Source organism: Anticarsia gemmatalis, chromosome 15 (genome assembly GCF_050436995.1).
Source record: "Anticarsia gemmatalis isolate Benzon Research Colony breed Stoneville strain chromosome 15, ilAntGemm2 primary, whole genome shotgun sequence".
Taxonomy (NCBI): Eukaryota; Metazoa; Arthropoda; class Insecta; order Lepidoptera; family Erebidae; genus Anticarsia; species Anticarsia gemmatalis.
In genome coordinates, this window is record NC_134759.1 from 10,400,462 (window position 1) to 10,424,032 (window position 23,571).

General features: G+C 34.3%; 2 protein-coding genes across 4 annotated transcripts in view; one reads left to right on the top strand and one right to left on the bottom strand.

The window, feature by feature from the left end:
• The window catches only part of nAChRbeta2 (nicotinic acetylcholine receptor beta2), a 38,254-nt gene extending 25,073 nt beyond the window's left edge, over positions 1–13,181 (top strand). For all 3 annotated transcript variants that reach the window (XM_076123208.1, XM_076123207.1, XM_076123206.1), the window contains one exon: positions 11,323–13,181. In XM_076123208.1, coding sequence (XP_075979323.1) covers positions 11,323–11,541 — 219 coding nt within the window. In that variant the 3' untranslated portion in view covers positions 11,542–13,181. The remainder of the gene's footprint in view (positions 1–11,322) is intronic.
• Positions 13,182–13,719: 538 nt separating this feature from the next.
• On the bottom strand, positions 13,720–23,571 carry LOC142979064 (uncharacterized). Its single transcript, XM_076123823.1, has 12 exons — positions 23,460–23,571; positions 22,232–22,310; positions 21,675–21,806; positions 21,233–21,306; positions 20,816–20,923; positions 20,423–20,575; positions 17,971–18,033; positions 17,503–17,581; positions 16,934–17,065; positions 16,327–16,400; positions 15,934–16,041; positions 13,720–14,003 (listed from the first exon to the last, which is right to left on the bottom strand). The coding sequence occupies exons 1-12, from the start codon at positions 23,486–23,488 to the stop codon at positions 13,850–13,852; spliced, it is 1,185 nt and encodes a 394-aa protein (XP_075979938.1). The 5' UTR covers positions 23,489–23,571; the 3' UTR covers positions 13,720–13,849.

Here is a 23,571-nt window from a genome sequence, read left to right on the forward strand (position 1 = left end):
AATCAGTTTTTGTGTAATAAAGTAGTTTTATAGTTCTACCCTGTCACATAATAGGGTATTTAGACGTTGAGAATTTTAAGGTTACATTTTTGACAATTGCTGGAATAAATAAAATCAGTTCAGGTCAACTTGTCTTCTATTTCAGGGTTTATCCATCCATATCCAATATCCATATCCAAAAATGCATTATCGTATTTTTAATCGCAAACATTTATGTTTATCATAACTATCAAGCTAAAAATCTGTTGGAACAAACACATTTTCAATTTACATTCTACATTTTACGTTCATACGTTCCCGTAGCTCAAAGTAAATAACTATTACCTAACAAAGTTTACATTAAATTGTTTTATTTATCTTTTTGTGAAGTTTCTTGCATTTCCTGTGTTGTAAAAGTGTATTACTCATAAGTTGGTCGGCAGTTCATTGCAAGCTCGCGTGCGAACCCGGCTCTATCGTAAACATCTAACAAAAATACGATGGAAATAAAAGAATTGAGAAATGTACAGTACGTTTGTAAGGAGTTCCTCATCTGTTTGTTTAGTTTAGGTACGTTTTGTGAACTTTTTGTTCGTTACACGTTGCTCGTAAAAGTTTTCCGTATCAGGTTTTGTACAAATAAACGTCGGGGACAATTTCGTCTTGTTACAAATTCACTCCAATGACAATAAAACAATAATTACTTTTTTGATTTTTGATTGTCGTTGTAAATTATATAAAGTAATATTATTTGAACAATTTTATTCTTAAACTTAGTTTTAATGTAGAAAATAAATATAAAATTTCGCAATACACCAATCGTTTGCAGTATTCACCAAGCACCTTCGAGCCAACGTTTGACATCAAGGTAGACTTGTCAAACGCAAATCTATCGCGAAAAATATCTTTTCAGTCCGTCGATTGGATTTTCTCGCCCAATTTATCGGTTTATTCGTGGTACAGCTCATCGACGCTCTTCTCCTTTAGTGAGCGTATCCCAAGCAATCGACAAATCGTCTTTGATCGTTAATTCCAATTTAAATATTCAATAGCTATTGGATGAGGCATTAAAATTACGCCGATCGTTGGGCGAACATCCTTTAAATCGTTGTTAATGTAATTGTATAAGCTAGACGGTTTTATCATAAAGTCTTTGATAACATAGTTTACAGACAATGTTGCTGTTAATTATTCGGGAAAATTCGAAAGCTTTTGAGATTAAAATGATGTAACAATAACTATTACAAAGAGTTCTAATCTATATAAATAAAAAATAATCATCGAAATATATGTTCCCGCATAACCTTTAAAAAAACTAAATAGTGTTTTTTTTTTTTAATTTGTTCTTAACTGTCGGGATAAAGTGTGTATGGTATCAAATCAGATATCAAAATTCCCTTGGAATCACTGAGATACAATTGTTCTGTACTCGATGATTCTATATGATTAACCCCCGGTTTCTGAGTACATTTAACGGTAGTAGATCTATTCAATAGCATTTTTTTATATGAGATTAAACGCTATTGAATAGATAAACTATCGCTAAATGTATCTCAGAAACCGGAGGTAAGTTGGGTCAGCCCGCTAGTGTGACATAAAGACTAGATTGATCACGGTACTTAGGTGTAATAGATTAGGATTTGGATGAACCGCAACGGCATTTTTGATAAAATCCACTTAAGTACTTACAAAATTGATATCTTTCCTCGCAAGTCTCATTATCGACACTTAAGAGAGTCGCCGATCTATTCACGGGTCCCCGTGGGCCCATCTGCTCGGTAAATTCTTTCCCAATATTAGCTTTTTTATACACTTAATTCCTTAATGTGTCTCATGTTTCAAAGGTATTGGACCTCTGTTTTTAAGTAATGTTTCTCGAGAATGTTCAACGTTATTGCGAGAGCTTCATGATTTATTTAAGTATCCTTTTTGCGACTAACCACTTCACTTGTTCAGACTATTTAAAAGTTATTTTGATTTAAAACTATAGAAATAAATCTTACTATCGCAAAATGTACACAATATTGGTTTGAAATGGAGTCTTAAACGCAATTTAATTTGAAAGAAACGTAACATTTTTGATTCCTTGATATAAAATAGTTATTATCAAATTCCTAATACATAATAAATTAGACCTTCAAAATGGTCATACTCAATTTATTGTAAGAATCACTAGCTCAATTGCAATGTAATTAAATGATCTTGAAAAAGTGCCGGCACACAATAAGTTTTATAATAACATCTCCACTTCAAAAAAAAAGATTACTACTCTATACCAAAAAACGTGATTTATCGCCACCAAATCTACTGGACTGAAATAATAACTTAACTTGAGTAATTATAATATTTTCCTTATATGCGTCATTGCGTAGCTAAAGGCACTCTACTCAGCACTCAGCCGAGCTCCCAAAGGACCAATTCGTGAACCGACGCTATTAAGTTTATTAATCTGTCTCATGTTCCCGAAATTTGTATTCTTAGAGCACTTGTAATTAAGTAGTGTTGAGATTGAGATGTGGCCTTCATCAAGATATTTAAGTATACCGCCTTTTTTCCTCGGCTTCGTCTGTGTTTGTTTTCTTTTGAAATACAGAGAATATTCTTTTTATAAGATGACGGGTGTATAGGGTGTCAGGTTGAACCAGTGGCGCGGACGGTAGTGTATACGACTGTTAATTATGAGGTCGTGGGCTCGATTCCCAGGTCGATCAAAGTGGTATTTTTCGATTTTTCTCATATTCTCAGTATAGTATCGTTATATTTCCTATAATAGAAGATCATTTAGAAGTTGTTTAGGTAACTATATAATTGTTTTTGAATGATATACGTCAGTGGCCGTTTTGTGCACGCAGTTTTATTTACATATGTCCATACAGAAATAAATGTCATATAAGGGTGTTTGTCTGTCTTGCAATGGTTTTTATGTAATTTTACATGGAGTAAGGTGAAGACCCGGGGTTAAACATATGCTTCTGCTTTCTGCAAATGGCATTTTCACGACCGGCATGTATGAGTCTCAATTATTTTTTTTCAAATTCTTCCTATATTCTTTCTACCTTTGTACAAAGTGCTACAAACACAGGTGAATGTAATGACAAAGATATACTCCGCACACGTTTCTACCTCATCCTGTCTTCGAATAAGAAACTCGACATTATCGAGTTTTTGTGCGCATTAGAGGAAAATTAACGCCACGGGGAAAGAAAGAAAAACTTCGTACGTTAAGGTGTTCCCTGATACAGCACTTTGATATGAATATACTGTCTCGTGTAGGAACGTTTTAGTCACTGCGTTACAAACTTTCCTTCCCAGGAATAATCTATTTATGATCTTTGTTTTTTATTTGTCCAGCTTTGAAGTCTAACCGATAGTTTATACGGCCTTAGACTATTCTTCAGTTATATTCTTGAACCAGGTTTGCAATTTCTATTGGAATGTTTTCTTATATTTATTTTTTACTCATACACATATCTCTAAGGTCTAACCAGTAGTTAATGCGGCTTTACACTATTCCTTAGTTCGATTCCTGAGCCGGTTATCAATGTCTATTGGAATGTTTTCAGTAGTAGTTTGGAGTTAAGTTACTTGTTCAGTATTTGACACTAGGCTCACCTCCTATTTCATGGGATAATACTATTATAAGTATTTTTCAATCCATCGTCACATCACACATCTGTCTGTTTCTTCTGGACAAAAAGTTAAATAGTATTTAAACTGATGGTTCCTATATTGCTTCTTTAAACCTTAATTTGAAGAGTATGACGACAATCTTGGAGAAATCTCATATGTAATATATGAAGTAATATAATATTATATAAGTATCTTAAATATTACCACACCACACTGTATATAAACTCACAAAATTGATATCTACCATCATGCGGAACCCCAAAGCATATTCATAATATTTCGTCGCCGAAGCACCTGCATATCGTAGGTAATAAAACATTCATTCGTTCATCACGCTCCGCACCCCCGGGAACATCGTTCATTCAGTCGCGAAGATCCCTTTTATTAGCTACCTAAGTTTGTTATTGTATGAGCAAAATTAATTGCTATTATGTTTCTATTATATGTGCCGACAATTTGCCTCTCTCAGAATGATTACCGACGGAGTGTACTTTCTGCGAAATGTTTTTAAGATACGAAATGGGGAAGTGTTTTCAATTATTACAGAGTGTTTTTTTTTATGATGGCTGATGTTTGGCAAATGTACATAATAATATTATATTGTTTACCAGTGTCCGTGATGATAAGATTATTTCGAAAACTTTTCCTCCGTTTGAGGTGTTCGAGATACACAAAAATATACTCATAATATCGAAAACATGCAGGTCTATTAATAAATATCTTCTGTCCGCGATTTAGTCCGCTTGGAAATATTTCCTGGGGAGACAATTACACAATGGGTTAACCTAATATGTATCTATTTGCCAAAATTCATAAAAATCTATTTAGAAGTGATTGCGTGACGGAGTTATAAACATTCATTATATAATAAAATTAGTATTATGGAAAGTTAAAACTCATATATAAAGACTTATAAAACCTAACAACTCTGATTGAGTAAGAAGTGAGCAGTGAATTAAAAAGAATCGACTACCAAATTCGTTTGTCAAAGCCTATACTCTGACGAAAAACACAATTACCAAACTCAAAACGAAGCGTTTACTAATGCGGTTTTATCACCAAGATGATCTGAGGAATTGGGACTAAACGTAATTACGTTTCATTACGTGTTAGGGTAAAAGAAATCAGCACATTTAAATTGTTATCGATCTTACTCCCTAAAGAGCAGTGCTGTCCTCGGGAACTCGTATCCGTAGGGACCAACACTGTAGCCGAGATGAATTTCAAACGATTTGGAATAAAGTTGACACATTTTTATTTTAGTCTAAGTGCTCTTTTCTGTGGAATTAAGTGTAGAAGTTTGTTGGGAGATGACGTCGTTTGTCGCGGTTTTTAAATTAGTGTTGCTGGTTTTAGTGAAATTTAAAATGTAGGACAATTAATATCAGCACAAAGGGAAAAATGTAATATTTTTATTGCTCCGTACTAACGCTTATTTCCATTTACGTGTAGTTTTGATACAATACAGAATGGTAGTAGGGTTTAGGGAGTACTTATGTTTTAAAAACTAAAAGGTCTTCGTTTCGATCACCGTCTTCAACTATCTTCATGCATCGAAAATCTCTAAAAGTCCTTGAAAATAAGTTCAGTGTTTCGGCAATAAAAACGTGACAGACTTTCGCATTTATAATATTGGTATGAATACTATCAGAGAAAAGCACACTTAACTACAACTACACTTAACACAGCATAACGCGGTGTTACTCTTCTTTAACACTTGTAAAAAGACGGCGGCTTATCAAAAACACGGTTCAATCATCATTTCTAAGTAAACAGCTACGTGTATCGGTGTCTGTATATTGTTGATTGTCTATCTATACCAAAGGGGAACTTTATTCGACCCAATTTGTTGGCAGAAACAGTGCGTAGTCCAATAACCTGTATGGGAATATTTATTTCGTAGAACAAATATTTTTATGTTGTTTATAGTATGCAATATCACAGCAATTCGAAATCTTATAGTCTCATTTAAATGTATAAAACGGTTAAACTTCGTTCGTTATTATAATTATAAACATTTTTGGTAATGTCTTAATAAAAACTAAAGTCCTCGATATGAATACGTAACTCTAACTTTCGGTATGAAATTTAACGATGGCAGGTGCTTCAAGTATCGTTAAGGCACGTTGAGGTAACGTTACTGCTTGTCTTGAACGGTTATTACATAGTTACAGATAAGAATATTAAGTGCATCGTACTAAATTGAAAATCGATGCCAGTAAACTTAAGAAGTACCTTAATCTCGTTGTAAAACAACGACATCTCTCACCCTAAAAGTACACAACAAAACACGAATGTAAAACAATAAAATTAACGAAGGAAACTTACATCACGTAGTACATAAGTAAATTAGCGGGCTCCTCGACTATAGCCAACAGCGTCTATTGCCAAACTGAATTGTTATTCCGAACACGTCCTTACGTCTCTCAGATAACCGCACTTCATTTTTGAAACGACGATATAAATAGCACCCGGAGGCCGAATAAATTTTAAAAAGCATCTCCCGGATTACCAAAGCGATCCATTTTTGTTCGCGGATTAATAACACGTTTCTTTTTATTCGTGTAAATAGATATTCGTTTTGTTATTGATATTTCTTTATGTTTGCCTCTTGGACTCTATGTATGGACGAGTTGTAATTTCAATTTGCAGTGACCCAGTTTTTCATGTTGGATCTGTTGAATAGATTGAGATTTGGAACTTTGTTTGTTTTAGAAACTGGGCTATCGGGTTACAACTGATATTATTCATCAATTTGAGTTTATAGTTTTAATAATTCTAAAACCTTCATTACTTAATTAAAACAGATTTATTTTGTTTTTGAAGTCACAGCACGTAATCACGAATTTTAATTGCCTTAACTTTGCTGCTCTAGAAAGCCTAAATCCATAATTCATTTCCGTTATTTACGAAAATATTTCTCGAGACACAAAACGCGTAAACACCAACCTAATATGCGCATCCAGCATCATTCTTTTTAACTGTAGGACAGTCATATTCGCTGATGCACCCTAACATTTCATTATTGTCAAGAGAACAATCTTTTTCTATTGACCTAATAACTCGGCTTTAGGCGTCTGTCGAACAGGAACCCCGGGCCATTATTATTCGGTGGTGTCGACGAGTCTGTTCACATTAAACGACTGGATTCCGATACGAAACCGATATTACAGCATAAAATCCATTAAATTGACAGTATGAAGCGGCATTTGCATGTGAAATAAGATAAAATCTATGGCTATTATCCACACTTTGGAGTCAATGAGGTACTCCTTGTAATTATAAGTTATGCATGTCGTATCGGTGCCGTGTCGTCTATCTGAAAACTCGATATCGATGAGCCGAAGGCGTAAAAATGGTCTATTCACTTTGTTTGCCATCTGGACCCTATATTAATGGTAGCCGCCCTTATCTTAACGGAACGGACAGGGCCTGAATGCGAAATAGGATGAAATATGTAATGTTGAAGTGTTTCTGCGGGTTTTTTTCGGGATTCCCGTTGAAATGTTGAATGTTTTCGGATAGTGTTTGTTGTGCGTTCGCTTTTATGAATTTATATTTTTTTGCGCCGATTTTTCTCTTGAGAGATAACGTATCGAGGTTTGGTAGAATATTTGACTATCAAAACAAGTATGAATAATCTTTTTCAAAGAATCTGATTTGAGTATTTTTTGAGCTGAAAGGCTAAGTTATACTTCGAGTTAAGAGTCATAACTTTACTATCATAACATAACAAGACGTCTTCTCCATTAATTTTCAAATGAACTGTCAATATCATATTTCAATATATTTGAAAGTGTATTTCACAAAATTGATACAAATAAATACGTTTACATTTTCTCGAAAAACTGCAGCTGGTTGCAGTACCGCATATTTCCTTTAAAAGCTTAGACATCCCAAGAGGCTCTATACCGATGTAAACATGGATCGCATCTTGAAATCCTCCGATCCTCTTCGCGAGGATTTCCTCCAGTTACGAGTACATACACATTGCTAGTTTATTTTGTTACGTGAGTCTAGCACAAAATAAGTAAGCTATGTTGTACAGAGAAAAATGTCGTCATTGTGTTTTGAATCTATACTAATATTATAAAGCTGAAGAGTTTGTTTGTTTGTTTGAACGCGCTAATCTCAGGAACTATTGGTCCGATCTGAAAAATTCTTTCAATGCTAGATAGTCCATTTATCGAGGAAGGTAAGACCAATAGGAGCAGAGTCGCAATAAGAAATGTTACAAAAACGGGGAAGATTTTGAAAACTCTTTTATGTGACGCAAGCGAAGTTGCGCGGGTCAGCTAGTTTTAAATATACCGATCAAGTTTGTTTGTTTGCTCTTTACGAGATGTATAGCGAATTTTAATTACTTGTGGGAATAGCGGATTGAAAGTTTCTTATATTATTAAATTACGTAAGCCTCTGTTGGGTTAGGTGTCGAGTAGGGTCCCTTGCGGGTTTGTTTACTTTGATGTTTATAACTAACCTATGGCAATTTCAACACCATTTTGTCCAATTTCAAAGTGTCCTTATTTACGATGTTTATGTTATTCTCTAGCAGGTTTAACTTGGAACTAAATGGAATAGTTTTGGGACGTTCAAGTTGGTATTAAAAATGATTGATCATGTTGATTGATCATTAAAATGTAGTTGAATTAAGAATGAAGGGAATTGTATTAATCATCCCATGTGATTCTAAGATTTTCTCAGGTCTTTTATTTTTTGTTTCATCTGTAATGTCAATATTTTCGATCGCACCAATACTTAACATAATAGGTGTGAAAATACGCACATCTATCCCTTTTTAAGGCTACATTTCTTAACCAATATGATAGTCGTTACAATCACTGAGTTTACTACTAGCTCAGAAAGGGGGTAGAGCTTAATGAGAAGAGTTAGCAACTCACGGCCACTCCTTTCAATCGCCAAAAGATTAACAATGTAGTTGATAAAATAATTTGATACATGTTACCGACTGTACTCTTCCTTGTATTAGTGTAAATCCTACTAATATTTCGAAAGATTGTAAGCATAGATAGATGTTCATGTATGTTTGATACTTTTTCACGATAAATCTACTGGACGGATTTTAGGGAACTTTTTACCCCAGTTTTTTTACGCGGACGAAGTCACGGGCTGAAACTCCACCTAATGAGTTCACTAGTACTATTTATTAAGAAATGGTGAAATCAGACATTAAATAATTTCAATAACAAGATGTTTTGAACTAGTTTCAATGTCAAGTCTGTATCTTACGTAATAACAAATTGTTATTAAATTGCTATCCAATCACATCATTACAGATACTTTATTCTCCAATACTTTATGAAAATGAAGGTAATACAGAATTTTCTTACATTTAGACTGTTTCTGGTCTAGACGCCGGTTTGAATGCGGTCTGATTGTGAATTGCTAAGACTCAATTTGTATGATTGATTTATTTTTCATACAAATGAAAGCTAATAAGCGTCCTCTGAAATTGCAGATTTATTTACTCGAGTTTTTCTGCGGGATTAGTGGCAATTTTCTTTTAGTTGTTATGACAAAAACGGTGAAAAGAACCTTGTAATGAAATGAAATAAAATTATAATTACAGTTTTGATAATGTAATCAATTTGCTTATAGACATATATTATTTTCTCTCAAATATTCCATCTGCTTTTTTTGTTTAGTTAAAGATATACCTAATTTATAACTCTATCTGTTACCGTTTTATGGAAGCTACATCATATTTTTAATGAAGCATGAAAATCTAGGATTAATAAAAGGCTGCTATTCAAAAACCTCTCTTTATTCTAACCAAATTCCAAGTCAGTGCAATTCGGGTTTTCTAATAACATATTTAGACAAGTCAAGTCGCACTGCGGTTCATCTTACAGCAACAAAACTAAATAAAAGCTTTTACTTTGGCCATCAAAAACTTACCGTACATTTTGATACGAAATTCCGTATTAGAGGTCAAAGTACTGTCAAATGAACCAACAAGCGTGGAGGAAATTGCTGTGAGTGCACGTGTCTCCTGGGAGGTGGCGACGGTGTGGTACGGCGTTTTCCTGCTCATGACACTACTCCGGTACTCCCGTGTATGTGTATTACGTTCTAATACATTAGTTGACTGCCTCTGTGGCGTAGTGTATGCGATTGCCGCGTCAGAGGTTTCGGGTTCGAATCCTGGGACGGCCGAAATGTATTTTAATATATACGTAATCTTATAAAATGCAGAAGGCCCTTGCCCGACAGTGTGACAGCAATAAGTTTAATTTGTCTACTAATTGGAATAATAATTACAAGTACCCGTATGTAGGCTTTTGACTTTGCATAGTTTGCTTTTTCGATATATTCTTTCGATACCTCTTTCGCTGATCAGAAATTAGAAAGAGCTGAGATTAATCTCTTTGTACGAGGCATTTTTTTTGGGCAGTAAACAACTATGTAGCTTACCACAACAACAAACAACAATTTAAAATTACGAACCGAGCGTATACGACAAGTAGTACCAGCACTATCAGAGCGGAATATATGAAGTGCTTCCTGTGAAAAATTCTGGTTAAAATAAATAGTGGTCGGACAGGCGCTCGGGGCCCGTGTATATGCCCAGCACTCATTATCATACCACATACGATATACTGGCTGCTTGAAAAGCATTTTCTACGAAATACTACCTTAATTTTTAAACCCGAGCTACATTCAAGTATGCTGCCCTGGTAGTATGCAAGCCCCGGATAGCTACTGACTTGTTTGCTGTTCAAGTCTTTTGCGAGGAAGGTTGGCGTCCATAATTTAGTCCTATTATTCTGGTCATGCTCCTGTCGCTTATAATTTTGAATGGGTAGAATGTTTGGCAATAGAATCTGCCAAGCGCGTAACGTTGGTAAAACAAAATCTATGAGTGATTTCGAAAAAAAATGCATATGTCTATACGGGTCTTCAATGATACTTATACAAAAATTTGATAAAATCTAGTTAAGAGGAAAAGGTTTGAAAGTGTACCAAGCAATCAGACAAACACAGACAAGACAATCAGAAAATGGAGATCTTCACTTGTTCCACGAAAAATGTAGATAATTGTTTCCATAAATTTATAGTGCTTTATTTAAATTTTCTATCTAAATATAAGTACTACAAAACAAAAAACACCAACTTGACCGTATCAAACGGCTACATTATCTTCATAATCAGTTTTCATCGCTTGAAATGCAAAGTGCTTATCACAAACGTATCGTATTGTATACATAATCGCTTAGAAACGGTTAATCTCAAAGGGGAAATTGTCCCTTGATACGCTTCCCCTCATTCAGAACTCAAGAGGCCTGTTACAAGAGGAAATAATGAAAAAAGTACGGAAACTTTGTTTACGCGATAAGGTGGGCACAGGCGTAACGTTTGTTGTAAAAGAAACTTGATGACAACATTTTGTTGAAGAATGGAAAGATAATGGTGAAGATTCTGATGAATTTTAGGAATTGTTCTAGCCAGTTTGTTTTTGAAGAGTAGATAAACTTATTTACAAATGACCGCAACAATAAATACATGTAGTGTATAGTTAAAATAAACTATTCTTTCTAGAGATCTTTAGAAATATTTATAAAATAAGTCTTCAGTCGGCTAGACAGTCAGACTTTTATTTATTCAATAGGTACAGAGTAATCTAAGCAAATACAACTAGCGGGCGGACCCTAGAGGAAAGCCCAGTCTCTCATAATTTTTTCTTGTCCACAGGTAGTAGAAGACTGGAAGTTCATGTCCATGGTGTTGGATCGTTTCTTCCTCTGGCTGTTCACCATCGCTTGCTTCGTGGGAACCTTCGGCATCATCTTCCAGTCTCCATCGCTCTACGACACGAGGGTCCCCGTCGACCAGCAAATATCTTCCATACCTATGAAGAAGAACAACTTCTTTTATCCAAAGGATATTGAGACTATTGGTATTATTAGTTAAATTATTTATTTCAAGTCACAATTTACCGGTATGCTGGATCGTAAGATCTACGAGAGTCGTTGTAATAAATATAATTTTTAATTAAGACGTTTATTCGTCATATTTTAATTTAATTTTTAATCTTAAAAAGCTGGTATCTTGTTTTAAAAATGAGTGTTCGCGTTGATTTTAGAATAAACCAAGCTTGGTATTTTTTTTTTTTATATTTATGCATTTTTTTCGGATGATGGTAGATGAAAACAAAGCACAGTCTCAAAGAGTTATTATGATATTATGTGGCACTTACAATATTTCACGCAATTCAGCACAGGAATTTAATATACCTAAATAGTTAAATATAAATAGTTGGAAGTATTATACTAAATCAAAGTAAAAGGATTTAATTTGTAATGATTCGATTTGTTTTCTGACAATATAAATATATAATTTATTACTCATAGTAAACATTAATGAAAACTTGATATCGAGTATGTTGAGCTTAATAATATACTTATTAAAGATGATTTTAAGATTTTAGTAGCTGGAATATAATAGTTTATTACTGTTTAACGAAAATAGTTCGAATCAGATTGAGGTAAGTATTTTACTCATAGATGGATATAAATAAATCATTTCATAACACACAAATCACTCCTTTTTATTCAGAAATGACTGCCATGTGCTAGTTATACTAAAACGATACATGGAGTTGAAAAGTCAAATATATAACGTCACAGCGTGGCACATTTTATAGCAAATTATCATAATATTAATGCATTTTAGATAAATTATATACTATTTACGAGAAGTGAAAACCTTTATTTACTTTTTTGTTTAACTAATAGACGAACTAATTCAATATTCTCTATTGAAATGTCACTATTCTCATATTAAGTTCGTGTATTAATTCACATTTCACGGCTGTCGGCAAAACAAGTGGTTTTCTAACGCTAAAACCTGTTTGTGAGCTGTTAAATGTTTAATTAACATGGCAAATAACACGCGTGCAGTATTTTAACCGGAGTATTGAGAATAATTATTCTATAGTGCATTCATTAGTGAAACTACAAAATTAGGACTTTAACATTTTGGCAAAGTAATAACTAGCTTTGCACTGGACAAAAGGGGAGATTTCCTTCTGCTATCGGCTATCTAAAACCGGCTAGTAATCGACAAATTTTGTATGAACATCTGATCAGCGCCTCTGGCGGGTTCTGTAGGAACTAATTATGCAGTTCGGTTGAAACGTCAAATTCTCGATACTCAGCACTCTACAGATTGCAGAAAATCGCGCTTCATAGCATAGCGTAACTACCAAAGCGTGCGGTCAGTAATATGAATGGTGACCTTTAGATAAAATTTTCCTTTAACTGTATACTCTTCACCATACTTTTCATAAAACTATATTTCAGTGATGCGAAATAAAATGTTAAAATAATATAATAAAGAACATAAAATTATTTCATAAGTAAAGTTAATTTTAATGTTAGTATTAAGTATTTTATGAATACAAAAATAAACATTATAATGTAACGGCTGTGAACTATAAGTTTAAAATTTTATAAAACTGATGTTTAATAATTGTAGAATATAATTGACTGTGCAATATTGTACATTGTTACCACACTATTAGAGCCTAATAAATAAATTAATATGAAAAATGTATTTGAATTTATCTATACTAATATTATAAAGCTGAATAGTTTGTTTGTTTGATTGTTTGTTTGAACGCGCTAATCTCAGGAACTACTGGTCCGATTTAAAAATATTTCAGTGTTAGATAGCTCATTTATCGAGGATGGCTATAGGCTATATATCATCACGCTACGACCAATAGGAGCAGAGCACCAGCAAATAATGTTACAAAAACGGGGGAAATTATGACCCATTCTCTCTGATGTGACGCAAGGGAAGTTGCGCGGGTCAGCTAGTTCAACAATATTCCGGTAGTCTAATTTTAGTAGCTGAAGCAGACAAGTTGCTTTTTCTCTATTAGTTAAATAGACACTGGTATAGTCAGCAGACTTTTGTAAAATACCCACATTCATCAGGAACATTTGTAGATATACAGTAAATAATGATTTTAACTGTGGGGCGTGGTTAGTACTAAGTATAAAGATGGTAAGTATAGAAAATATTAGTCATTATATACTAAAAAAAAACACTCCTAGTCAAACAATATATTTACGACAACTCGAGATTTCAGAAACTCAAGACACAGTATATTATCAATCAGTCTCACATAAAAATATTTTTCTATGATAGAAAAGTCTTTATACAAGTTAAAAGCGAACATTAACATAACCAAAAAAAAATACAATTCTTCTAATCATAACTTGTTAGGTAGTTCAACGAGTCGTGTGATGTAATCAAAGAGGCTGACAGGGCAGTCTTCTAGGTACTGGTCGCAGTCTCCCCTGTGGCCAGCCGCTTCGGCTTCGTAATAGGCGTCGTCGATACCTTCCTCGCGTGACGCTGAAGGCCTGCAAGAAAATTTAGGTACATACATATACATATATGTAAAGTGACACATTGTTTCTAATCCCATTGGAGTATTTATAGCTGTTTGTGGCTTCCATGTGAGAAGCACTAACCAAAGAACGGAAATTCAGCTGATCTAGAAAACGTATTTTGCTTTATTAACATTATATGATGTATGAATTATTACGAGACTAGCCAATAGAGTGTTAGTTTTGAGAAAAAAAAAACTATAAATAATTTAAATCGACTGATTGAACTAAATTAACCTAGATGCACAAATACGATACTTTTTACTACGGGAAACCTTTTCACGCGGACGAATTTGCAGGCGGAAGCAAGTCATTAAATATTTTAGAATACTACAATATGTTACCTACAGCATAATAGGTATGAAAACTTAACCGCAACATCCATTATACTTTGAGAGTATAAACTAGCCTTATATCCAAGTATTCCAATATTAAATGCAGAACTATGCATTAATGAAGCACAATGTGAACTTCAAGAGGACCTGAGAAGTCACCGACTTTAAAACATTTCGCTCTTAGTTATTGTGTGATTGTCTTTCTAATAAACATCGTTTGAGCATTAATAAGTTACCCAAAGTTTGGACTTTTTTACTCATAAATAATTTCAAAATCGATGAATAGTGACAAAACACTTGATAACAGCAACTTGTCCAAAAGTAAAGTGAATAATCATAAAGGTACATATTTCGATTTTTATTTTCTTTCTTTAAATTAGTAATAAAAAGTCACTTTATTAGGCTGAGTCTAATTAAAGTGCTTCACTCGTGTGCTCAGCTCCGCTAGATTAGAACGATTTTTAGGATACAGTAAATCTATTATTCTTGCTTTGTAAAAAGTAGCCTACAGGACACTCGTACTAAGCTTTACCAAACACATATCTACATAGCAACTTCAATAAATAGAGGTAGTTTCCTTATATTTTCAATAGGCAAGACACATTGGTTCTCACTTCTCAGAAGGAAAAATAAATCTATCAAACCGTCAGTTGTAGATAAACCTGAGTCGTAGCCAGTGGGTAGTTCCATTCGACCGATATAATCTATAAGCTTCTTACGACGCGGTAAGTCACTTAACAACAAACAACATCTTTTACATGAAAAGCTGTATATTTGCGACAACATGAAAACACAAATCCAATTCGATCACGTTTTATAAATTTAAAATCGATTAGTAATTTTGATCGAGAACTCTTTTCATCGATGATAATTTTTAATCCCACAGAATTATGCTGTACTGATAATTTACAGAAATATATAAAATACAAGTATAATATTATCATAGTGTTTGGGCTCAATTTTATTACTGATTAGGATCCTTTCACGACATGTTAATGCTCTTTTCACAAATAAAAATGTCAAAAATCTGTAGCAAGTTCGCTTTGAGATATAAAAGTGGATTTCTAATACGAAACCACGTACTTTATATTGGAAATATCGGCCTCTGAACGTTATAAATGTTTAATCTCAAGTATCTGTTATTATAATATGAGAATTTGTAGGGAAATTCGAAAGAACGTCGTATTCCCCTCGGCCCATCTACCCGTGAGCATTGGATTTTTTCCACTCACGTAATTTCTAACACAGTTCCGAACACATCAAGTATGAATATTCACAATTTCACATATTTGGTTAATGTTATAAAGAATTCGGGGTAAGAATTCTCTCAAGTTTGTCCTAAGATTAGGTAGAATTTGATTTATGAAGGACGAAATCTGAGTAAGTTTAAGTCTGCGCAATTTCGAGATTATTCGTGACAAGTTGGCTCGTTTATTAGGCATATTTTAAATCTTGATTGTTATACATGATGTGATGTGAACGAAGGGTTCAATTATTGCAAAAACCTTTATTATCGATTTCCATTGCGATTATCAGTATATCAAAAATCCATTATTTGCAATACTTACGTAAATACTATGTGCATCAAATGTCCAACGACGCCGTTGTGATGAAGCGGTGTTTCAGCTGCCTCGCAGATATTTCGTAGCAGACACGATTTACCATTTAAACCATTTCTGAAAGCAATTATTTGTCAATTGTATCAAACTTATTAAAGCTTCCTTATGTAATATTTTATATCATACAGGAATAAACGCTTTGGTTGATATTAACTGTCGGTAACCTATGCTGAAACGTCAAGCGATTCAAGGTAAAAAACATGATCGTATTAATTACCTCGTAATTTAACATAATACTCGTAATTATTATCGCATGAAGCATGAAATAATAAAAAATGTCTATATTGGAATTTTTTTTTAAGTATTTATTGCCTTGAAATTTATAATGTTATAATTACTTACTCGCTAAATCTGTTCTCCAGAACGGTGTAAGCCAGTTCCCTGGTGATACTTCGACTGTGACGTGAACTTACGATCTGAAATAAAAATAATACTCAATTACTATTGTAATTAAGAGACAGCGGTATTCGTTATGTACTTAGAGAGTTATCTCGCGGGATAATTCGATTGTTTTAGTATTCTATCTCGTATGTACATTGTTTTTTGGAGGAGTGGCTTAGTTAACAACAGCCGCGCCGATCCATCTCTGAGGTTAAGCAACGCTTGCCGAGGTTGATCTGTGGATGGGTGACCATCTTAAACATATCGAGCTCCTCCGTGTTTCAGAAGGCACGTTAAATTGAGGGTCCCCGCTGTCATTTTCGAAAATCCTTGACAGTCGTTAACAGTAGTCAGAAGCTCGAAAGTCTGACAACCAGTCTTACCGAAGGGTATCGTGTTTTAACCCAGGTAACTGGGTTGTGGAGGTCAGATAGGCAGTCGCTTCATGTAAAACAGTGGTATCCAGCTGCATCCGGTGAGACTGGAAGCCGACTCCGACATAGCTTGGAATAAAGGCTAAAGTTAATATGTGTACAGTGTTTTTTGGCAAAGTTTTTCATATACTTACTGGTAGATTTGGAAATATAGCTTCATCGATTTCCGTGATATTTGTTATAACACTGTAGTTACTCTCAATATTGTAGGATACGAACACGTTCTTATCCGGTATGTCCACTGGCACGGCTATGGCTACGAATGTCTGGAAATTAGAATTGTAGTTCTTAGAAAGTCATTTTTATCTTTCCAAGTAACTTATTTCTGATCCTAGGTCTTTAATCTTTCAAGTTTTCAACCACTTCTATGCTAACCTTCATCGAAATACATAGGTATTGCATAGGTCGTGAAACCACGACTTATGACATTAACATTTTATATTATACCTACTGTTATAATGTTTTCAAAATCACGATTAAGTGCGACTACTTTTTACAATGTAACCAATTTATGTGGTCAGAAAATTCATTTAAAGGAAGCGTTGCAAGCGATTGTTCATACATAATATCACGCCTTCTTCCCACAGGAGTAGGCAGGGACTAAACAACGCCACTTATCCATACATCCATATAATCGATTATATTTCGGAATAAATATTTTTATCTTATACAAATGTAATTAAAAATAAATAAGATAACTCACTCCGTAAAGACTTGTAGGTGGAAATACAAGAGCTCTCTTCTGCTCCAATTTTCCTAAAGTGCCGGGATACACCAGACTTCTGAAAACGGGCAAAGACAGTATGAAAACACGGCATATGGAAAATAATTCCAGTGATATTAGAAGGCATTTCCATGTAGCTATTAGCTATTTTTAGATGCTAGATGCATCACTCTATTTAGTTTCTATGGTCGTTTATTTTAGGCTATGGAGCATAAAGGAAATCAATTTATGCATGGTAAAAGTCTGACCACTTCCTAGTTTTGGGTCTCTTTACAGGTTTTGATGAGGAAATACATTATAGACCCGAGGCCAGCTGTAGTAGTACCGTTAAATATTTTTTTTTTAATAAAAATGTGAATTACATAAATGCAACTTAATTGATTATCTTTATCATCATCGAAAAGATGCATGCACTATAAAAAAGAAGTTTTAAAAATCTGTACTTACAAAATCAGCAAAGTAGTAAAGCACTTCATTTTCGATTTCATTGTAGAAAATACAAAGTACACACTACCACGTTAATCCAGATACAAGTACTTTATGAATATACTCGAAGCTAACTGTAGTAGTTTTTAGTGTTAATAATTATCACACGAACGCTAAAATATTGACCACGGTCGGTACTGACAACTGTAAAACCTCTAAAGTATTTTATTTCTTTACTCTTACTTTAATAATGATAAGTAAAGACATTTACGCTTAAGTAGTTCTACACTGCTATGTGACGTTGCAATGTAAAAAACACACGATTGCGTGAGACATTTCAAGAGTTTGCGATTTAAATCGCCTTGCAAATTAATAGCTATTCCAAACTGCTGAAGAGATGATAAGAAACGCTTGCACACAAACTCGCATCGCTGTAATTTGCGGCACAAATGCAGCGATGACTTTGCGTTGCGAATTCGTATCGCGCTAATTGGCAGTAGCTCTAAGCTTCGAGTATAAGTTTAAAAAAAAAACTTATACAACAAAAAATAATTTCTAAGTCCAATTTTCTAGCTTTCTTATTTTCAGGGCCTGGGGGGCCATCACTTATCTCAGCATCTTAGATTATAATGATTAACACGTAGCGGCAAAGCAGCAATGTACTGAATAGTGACCATCAATTTGACGTACGCTAGTTGTCAACTGAGATACGTGATACGCATATTCCGTATCCAAAAATTACTTAGGGATTACCTTTTTGCAGGGTAGAAAAAGACACGGGACAAAGAGTAAAATTTACTCAAATGTCTGTTCTATTAACTGTCGTTCAGTGTGCCTGAGGAATGAATTAGCTACCCATAGTTGGCAAATATTAGTACAGAGACTCGAAAACAAAATGTCAACGATTTAAATAAATAATGCACGCGTGTTCGGAATGTGGTCTATTTTACACGCAGTGTTTATTTGTGGGGAAATCCATCTTATGGAGGAAAACTGTTGCATGTTATATAAACGACTAGCTGACCCGCGCAACTTCGCTTGCGTCACTTAAGATAATCATAATTTTCCCCGTTTTTGTAACATTTTTCACTGTTACTCTGCTCCTATTGGTCGTAGCGTGATGATATATCTTATAGCCTTATGCCTATAGCCTTCCTCGATATATGGGCTATCTAACACTGAAAGAATTTTTCAAATCGGACCAGTAGTTCCCGAGATTAGCGCGTTCAAACAAACAAACAAACAAACTCTTCAGCTTTTTAATATTAGTATAGATAAGTAATAAGTATAGATAGTATAGATAATGATAGGTTACTTTCGTGGTCTAATGAACTATGACATTTTTATGTATTAATTATTATTTGAGTTTGTCATAGAGTCAGCCCGGATTGTGAGTAATTTTCCTATAGAACCAAAAAACTGCAAGTAAAGCTTTGTATGATATTCTTGTAGTTTTTTATCTGCAGCAATCTATGGATATTGGTATAACGACGGATAGACACGTCCACTGATACTTTAAAAACTAGAGCTTCTTATATTTCGTAGTGCAATCTTTTGTTACACAAATAATCTTGATTGCTTCATCATAACTATAACCATATTGTAAGTTCTTGATAGGCGAGCCGAGGCGCCCGAAGCCAGTTGCGCTCACCGGTCGGTAAACGATCTGTGGGTTAAGCAACTAGGGCGCGGTCATTCCATAGATGGGTGACCGCATAGTGATATTTGAACTGGGCGACTCCATGCTTCGGAGGGCACGTTAAAAGTTAGTCCCGGTTGTTGTCTACTAAGATAACAGTCGTTACGCCACGTCAAAGGCCTCTCGGGCGGCTTGAACATTTGACACTAGGTTGACCACTAACCATACGACAAACAAACAAGCAGTTCTTGATAATTTCCAAAAAAAAAACAGAAAGATTGTCACGCGTAATTCACATGTGCACTGCGTGTCTATGAGTCAGTGTACTCTACATTGATTCATACCGTATGAGACATAGTCGCTAACCGGGTTATACTTTTAAAAACCCAGCTTAGTGGCACGTGGGCTATAACGTAGATATCATCATAGAAACGTCATAACGTAATTCGGATTTTATCATCGTGACCATTTCGGTCAAGATTTATGTGACATAAGATAAAATTAGTATATTTTTCTTTAGAATTTAAAAGGTCTATGGGGGCTAGCTACAAGCTACAACTCCATTATGACTTTTGTGATGAGTAGTAGTGCCTGTAAACGCTGAAAATTGCAGCTATTTGGTGTAGTTTGGATATTATTATCATATCATATATCATAACATAATACATATTCTAACAAATATTCGTATAGATAAAGTGCAGACTTAAATTAGGCCAAGTTCGTATGAAATTTCATAGACCTACGGTTGCAGCCCAGACCTTAAAAAATACACATTTAAATAAACAAAACAAAAAAAATCAGCAGTCAGCTAAGAAACCTTTATTAATCGTGTGCTATGCCTTGTGTGGGATCTCGACCAATTGAGTGATGTAATCAAACAGGCTTGTGGGACAGTCGTCGAGGTATTTGTCACAGTTTCCGTCGATGCCAGCTGCTTCTGCTTCGTAATACTCGTCGTCCAGGCTTTCTTCCGCCGATGCCGATGGCCTGGAACATATTTCATAAAAGGATTAGGTCTCCTTTCATTTGAAGTAACCTGAATGTGCAACGCATTGGAGGGTTATTTAAAATAGCAGTTGAAGTTATCACGTTGGAGCGCAACATGCTGATATAATTGTTCTTATATACATACATTATCATAGGAGGCTCAAGAACTGACTGGTGTGCCGTCGATTAACTTCATGAAATTAAATCATTCTAGGTATATTTTAGTTAATACAAACTTACGTAAATAAATAATGCGTTAATTGTCCTATGATGCCGCTGTCGCGGATCGGTGTCTCGGCTGTTTCACAAATGTTCCGCAGCATACACTCCCTGCCTTTCATGCCATAACTGAAAATTGGTAGCAAAATCAAAGTTAATACACATTTTACTAGGATTCTCACGGTGTTTAGTTCACGACTCTTAATTGCAATGTATAACAGATGCAGTAAAAAGTAGTAGACAAACAATTGTGTTATTCTGCAGGTCTCAGGTCGTCTCTCTTAATCAGAGAGGGTAATAAACACTTCAAAAACATACTTTTTAGACTCTCTTTTAACGTTTGAACTATCTATTACTTATATATGAGGTCGATAGGTACTATCATCATTAAGGTAACTGATTGTTATTATTGATAATATTAATAAAAAATAAGCTTACCGTCTAAATTGTGTTTCAAGCGCAGTGTAAGCTAACTCCCTCGTGATACTGCGACTGTGTCTTCTACTTACTTCCTGTAATTAGTAGAAATAAATGATTTGATTAATGTCGAGAATTTTAAATTTTTTAAAGGAGAAGTAAAAATTGAAATTCGAATCAGGTCTTTTTATCGCTGGAGTGTTATATTCCGGAGATTCTAATGAAGCTTTAGACTAATCGTTCATAGGTACAACTTTTTTAATGAAGTTATGGAAAAGTGAGATAATCGGCCTTTTGGTTAAAATAGTATCGTTTTGCAGTGGAGGAAAACGACTTAAAGTAGTATTTATTTTTCTTCCGAATGGTTCAATTCGTTTATTTTACTGCTTGGTGGGATCGTGCCTGAATCGCGATTGATAAATATATTATTCCAGAATCACCGGAATAAATAAAGCATACTCACAGGTAAACTAGGGAACGCAACTTCAGTCAGCTCCGTGATGTTCTTGACTAGAGGGAAGTTACCCTCAAAATTATAAGACACGAAGACGTTCTTCCCCGGCAGGTCGATTGGTACAGCTATGGCCACGAACGTCTGTAAGTATTATGTATTTTGATCTTAAAGCCTTTCTCTTTCTGAGGCACCATATTAATGTCATAAATGCAGCCTACGCAGCACATTTTAGCCACGATCGTTGATGCACCGCTTACATTTTTTTAAAATATAAATTCCATTTTCTTTGCGGTTTATGAATAACAACCATGGGTAGACGAAACATAAAATATGTTTAAAATAGTTGCCGTGAAAAAATAGGACACTAGAACTGATTTTTAATGTTATTAGGTAAGTATGTAGCGAGATTACGATACTTATTTATGGACTCACGTGCAGTCAAAGTTAAGACGTATCGAGCAAGAGCAAAGCGATGCGTACACGAAATATTTCCTCGAAATGATCAAACATGCTGAAGGAAAATGTCTAAAAAAATAAATATCGTATATTTTAATAATATATCTTACTCCGTAACGAGCCTGGGGTGGGAATATGAGGGATCTCCTTTGTTCCGATTTCCCCAAAGTACAGGTAAATATCGTGCCCCTGAAACAGAAAAGTTATATAGAGATTTTTAAACAGAAACCTTTGGGTATTTTTGTCGGTTTGATTTGAAGGGCCGCTAGGGAATAACAGTAGATACGATATAACTTACAATCTGGACACAATATGTCGAATGATACACGGTTTCATATCAATCATGACAATAAAAGCTATTTCTGGATGAATCTTTCAAACAAAACAAATCATCTTTTTCGTTATTCTTACAATTGTAAAGCACTCATATCCAGTGCCGTTGCGATTTGTAAGCATGTGTTGTTTGGATAAAGAATATTAGTGCACCGAAAACACAGAATTTCTATACATGAGTTAGTAACGTTATTTTATTTGGCCACGTTCATGATTCAAAGGGCAAGTTAACAAGTGATCCCGGTTATTTTGAACCGATATATCAGCCGTTAAACCGAGTCCGAAAAATCTTTGATTTACCACTAACTATAGGGGAAAAAAAAGGATTGGACGTTATGATACAAGTTTTTACTTGTAGATATGAAAATGACTAAAACAAGATATTATAAATTTAGTTTACCTTTTTCCTCAGTATGGAATATTTTTTACCTATAAATGGAAACTATATTTTTTCACACGTCTTTGCTATATTGGCTATAATATCACTTAACAAATTAAGAGTCTGTTGGTGAATGACTTAGCAAAAATAATGGCTATATTTGGAAGTAAATAAATAAAACTTCGATACTAGACTTTGAGATACTTATTTGTTGGATAATTTTCGCTTCTTAACAGTATTTTGTGACATGGTTTTTATTGAATCTAAATAAGAGCAATCGGAAAACACTATAACATGACTTTTGATAAGTAAACAGTATAAGCCGGAATAGATTTTTGTCTTGATTTGATTTAAAAAAATAACTAAGTAATTACTGAAGAACACTACTTGAGCCCAAAGGGCTCAATTTGAACATGAATACACAATATCACGCCTGTTATTCCCGAATGTGTAATAGAAGTATATGGAATACATTCACCATACGTCAATGAATCAAATACCAATAGGTATTATTGTAAGTCCCATATATATAAAAAGGGGCGTGTCTAAAGCATTTTTTACAATTAAAAAATAAGGATTATCACTTCACGATTCACTCAAAAACAAACAAAAAAGTAGGTACTTACAATGTAAACAAAATTAAAATGCACTTCATTTTAAGTGTATATTAACAAAACATACAGACACAATCACGTTTCTGTGGTCACTAGTATTTTTTTGGATCTGCAACCAATTAAG

Coding starts and splice junctions, on each gene's coding strand:
- LOC142979064 (XM_076123823.1), bottom strand. CDS start 23,488: ATGAAGTGCATTTTAATTTTGTTTACATT. Junction 20,924..21,232: donor CTTGAAACACAATTTAGACG/GTAAGCTTATTT, acceptor ACCAATTTTCAG/TTATGGCATGAAAGGCAGGG. Junction 14,004..15,933: donor TTGATGCACATAGTATTTAC/GTAAGTATTGCA, acceptor ATTTTCTTGCAG/GCCTTCAGCGTCACGCGAGG.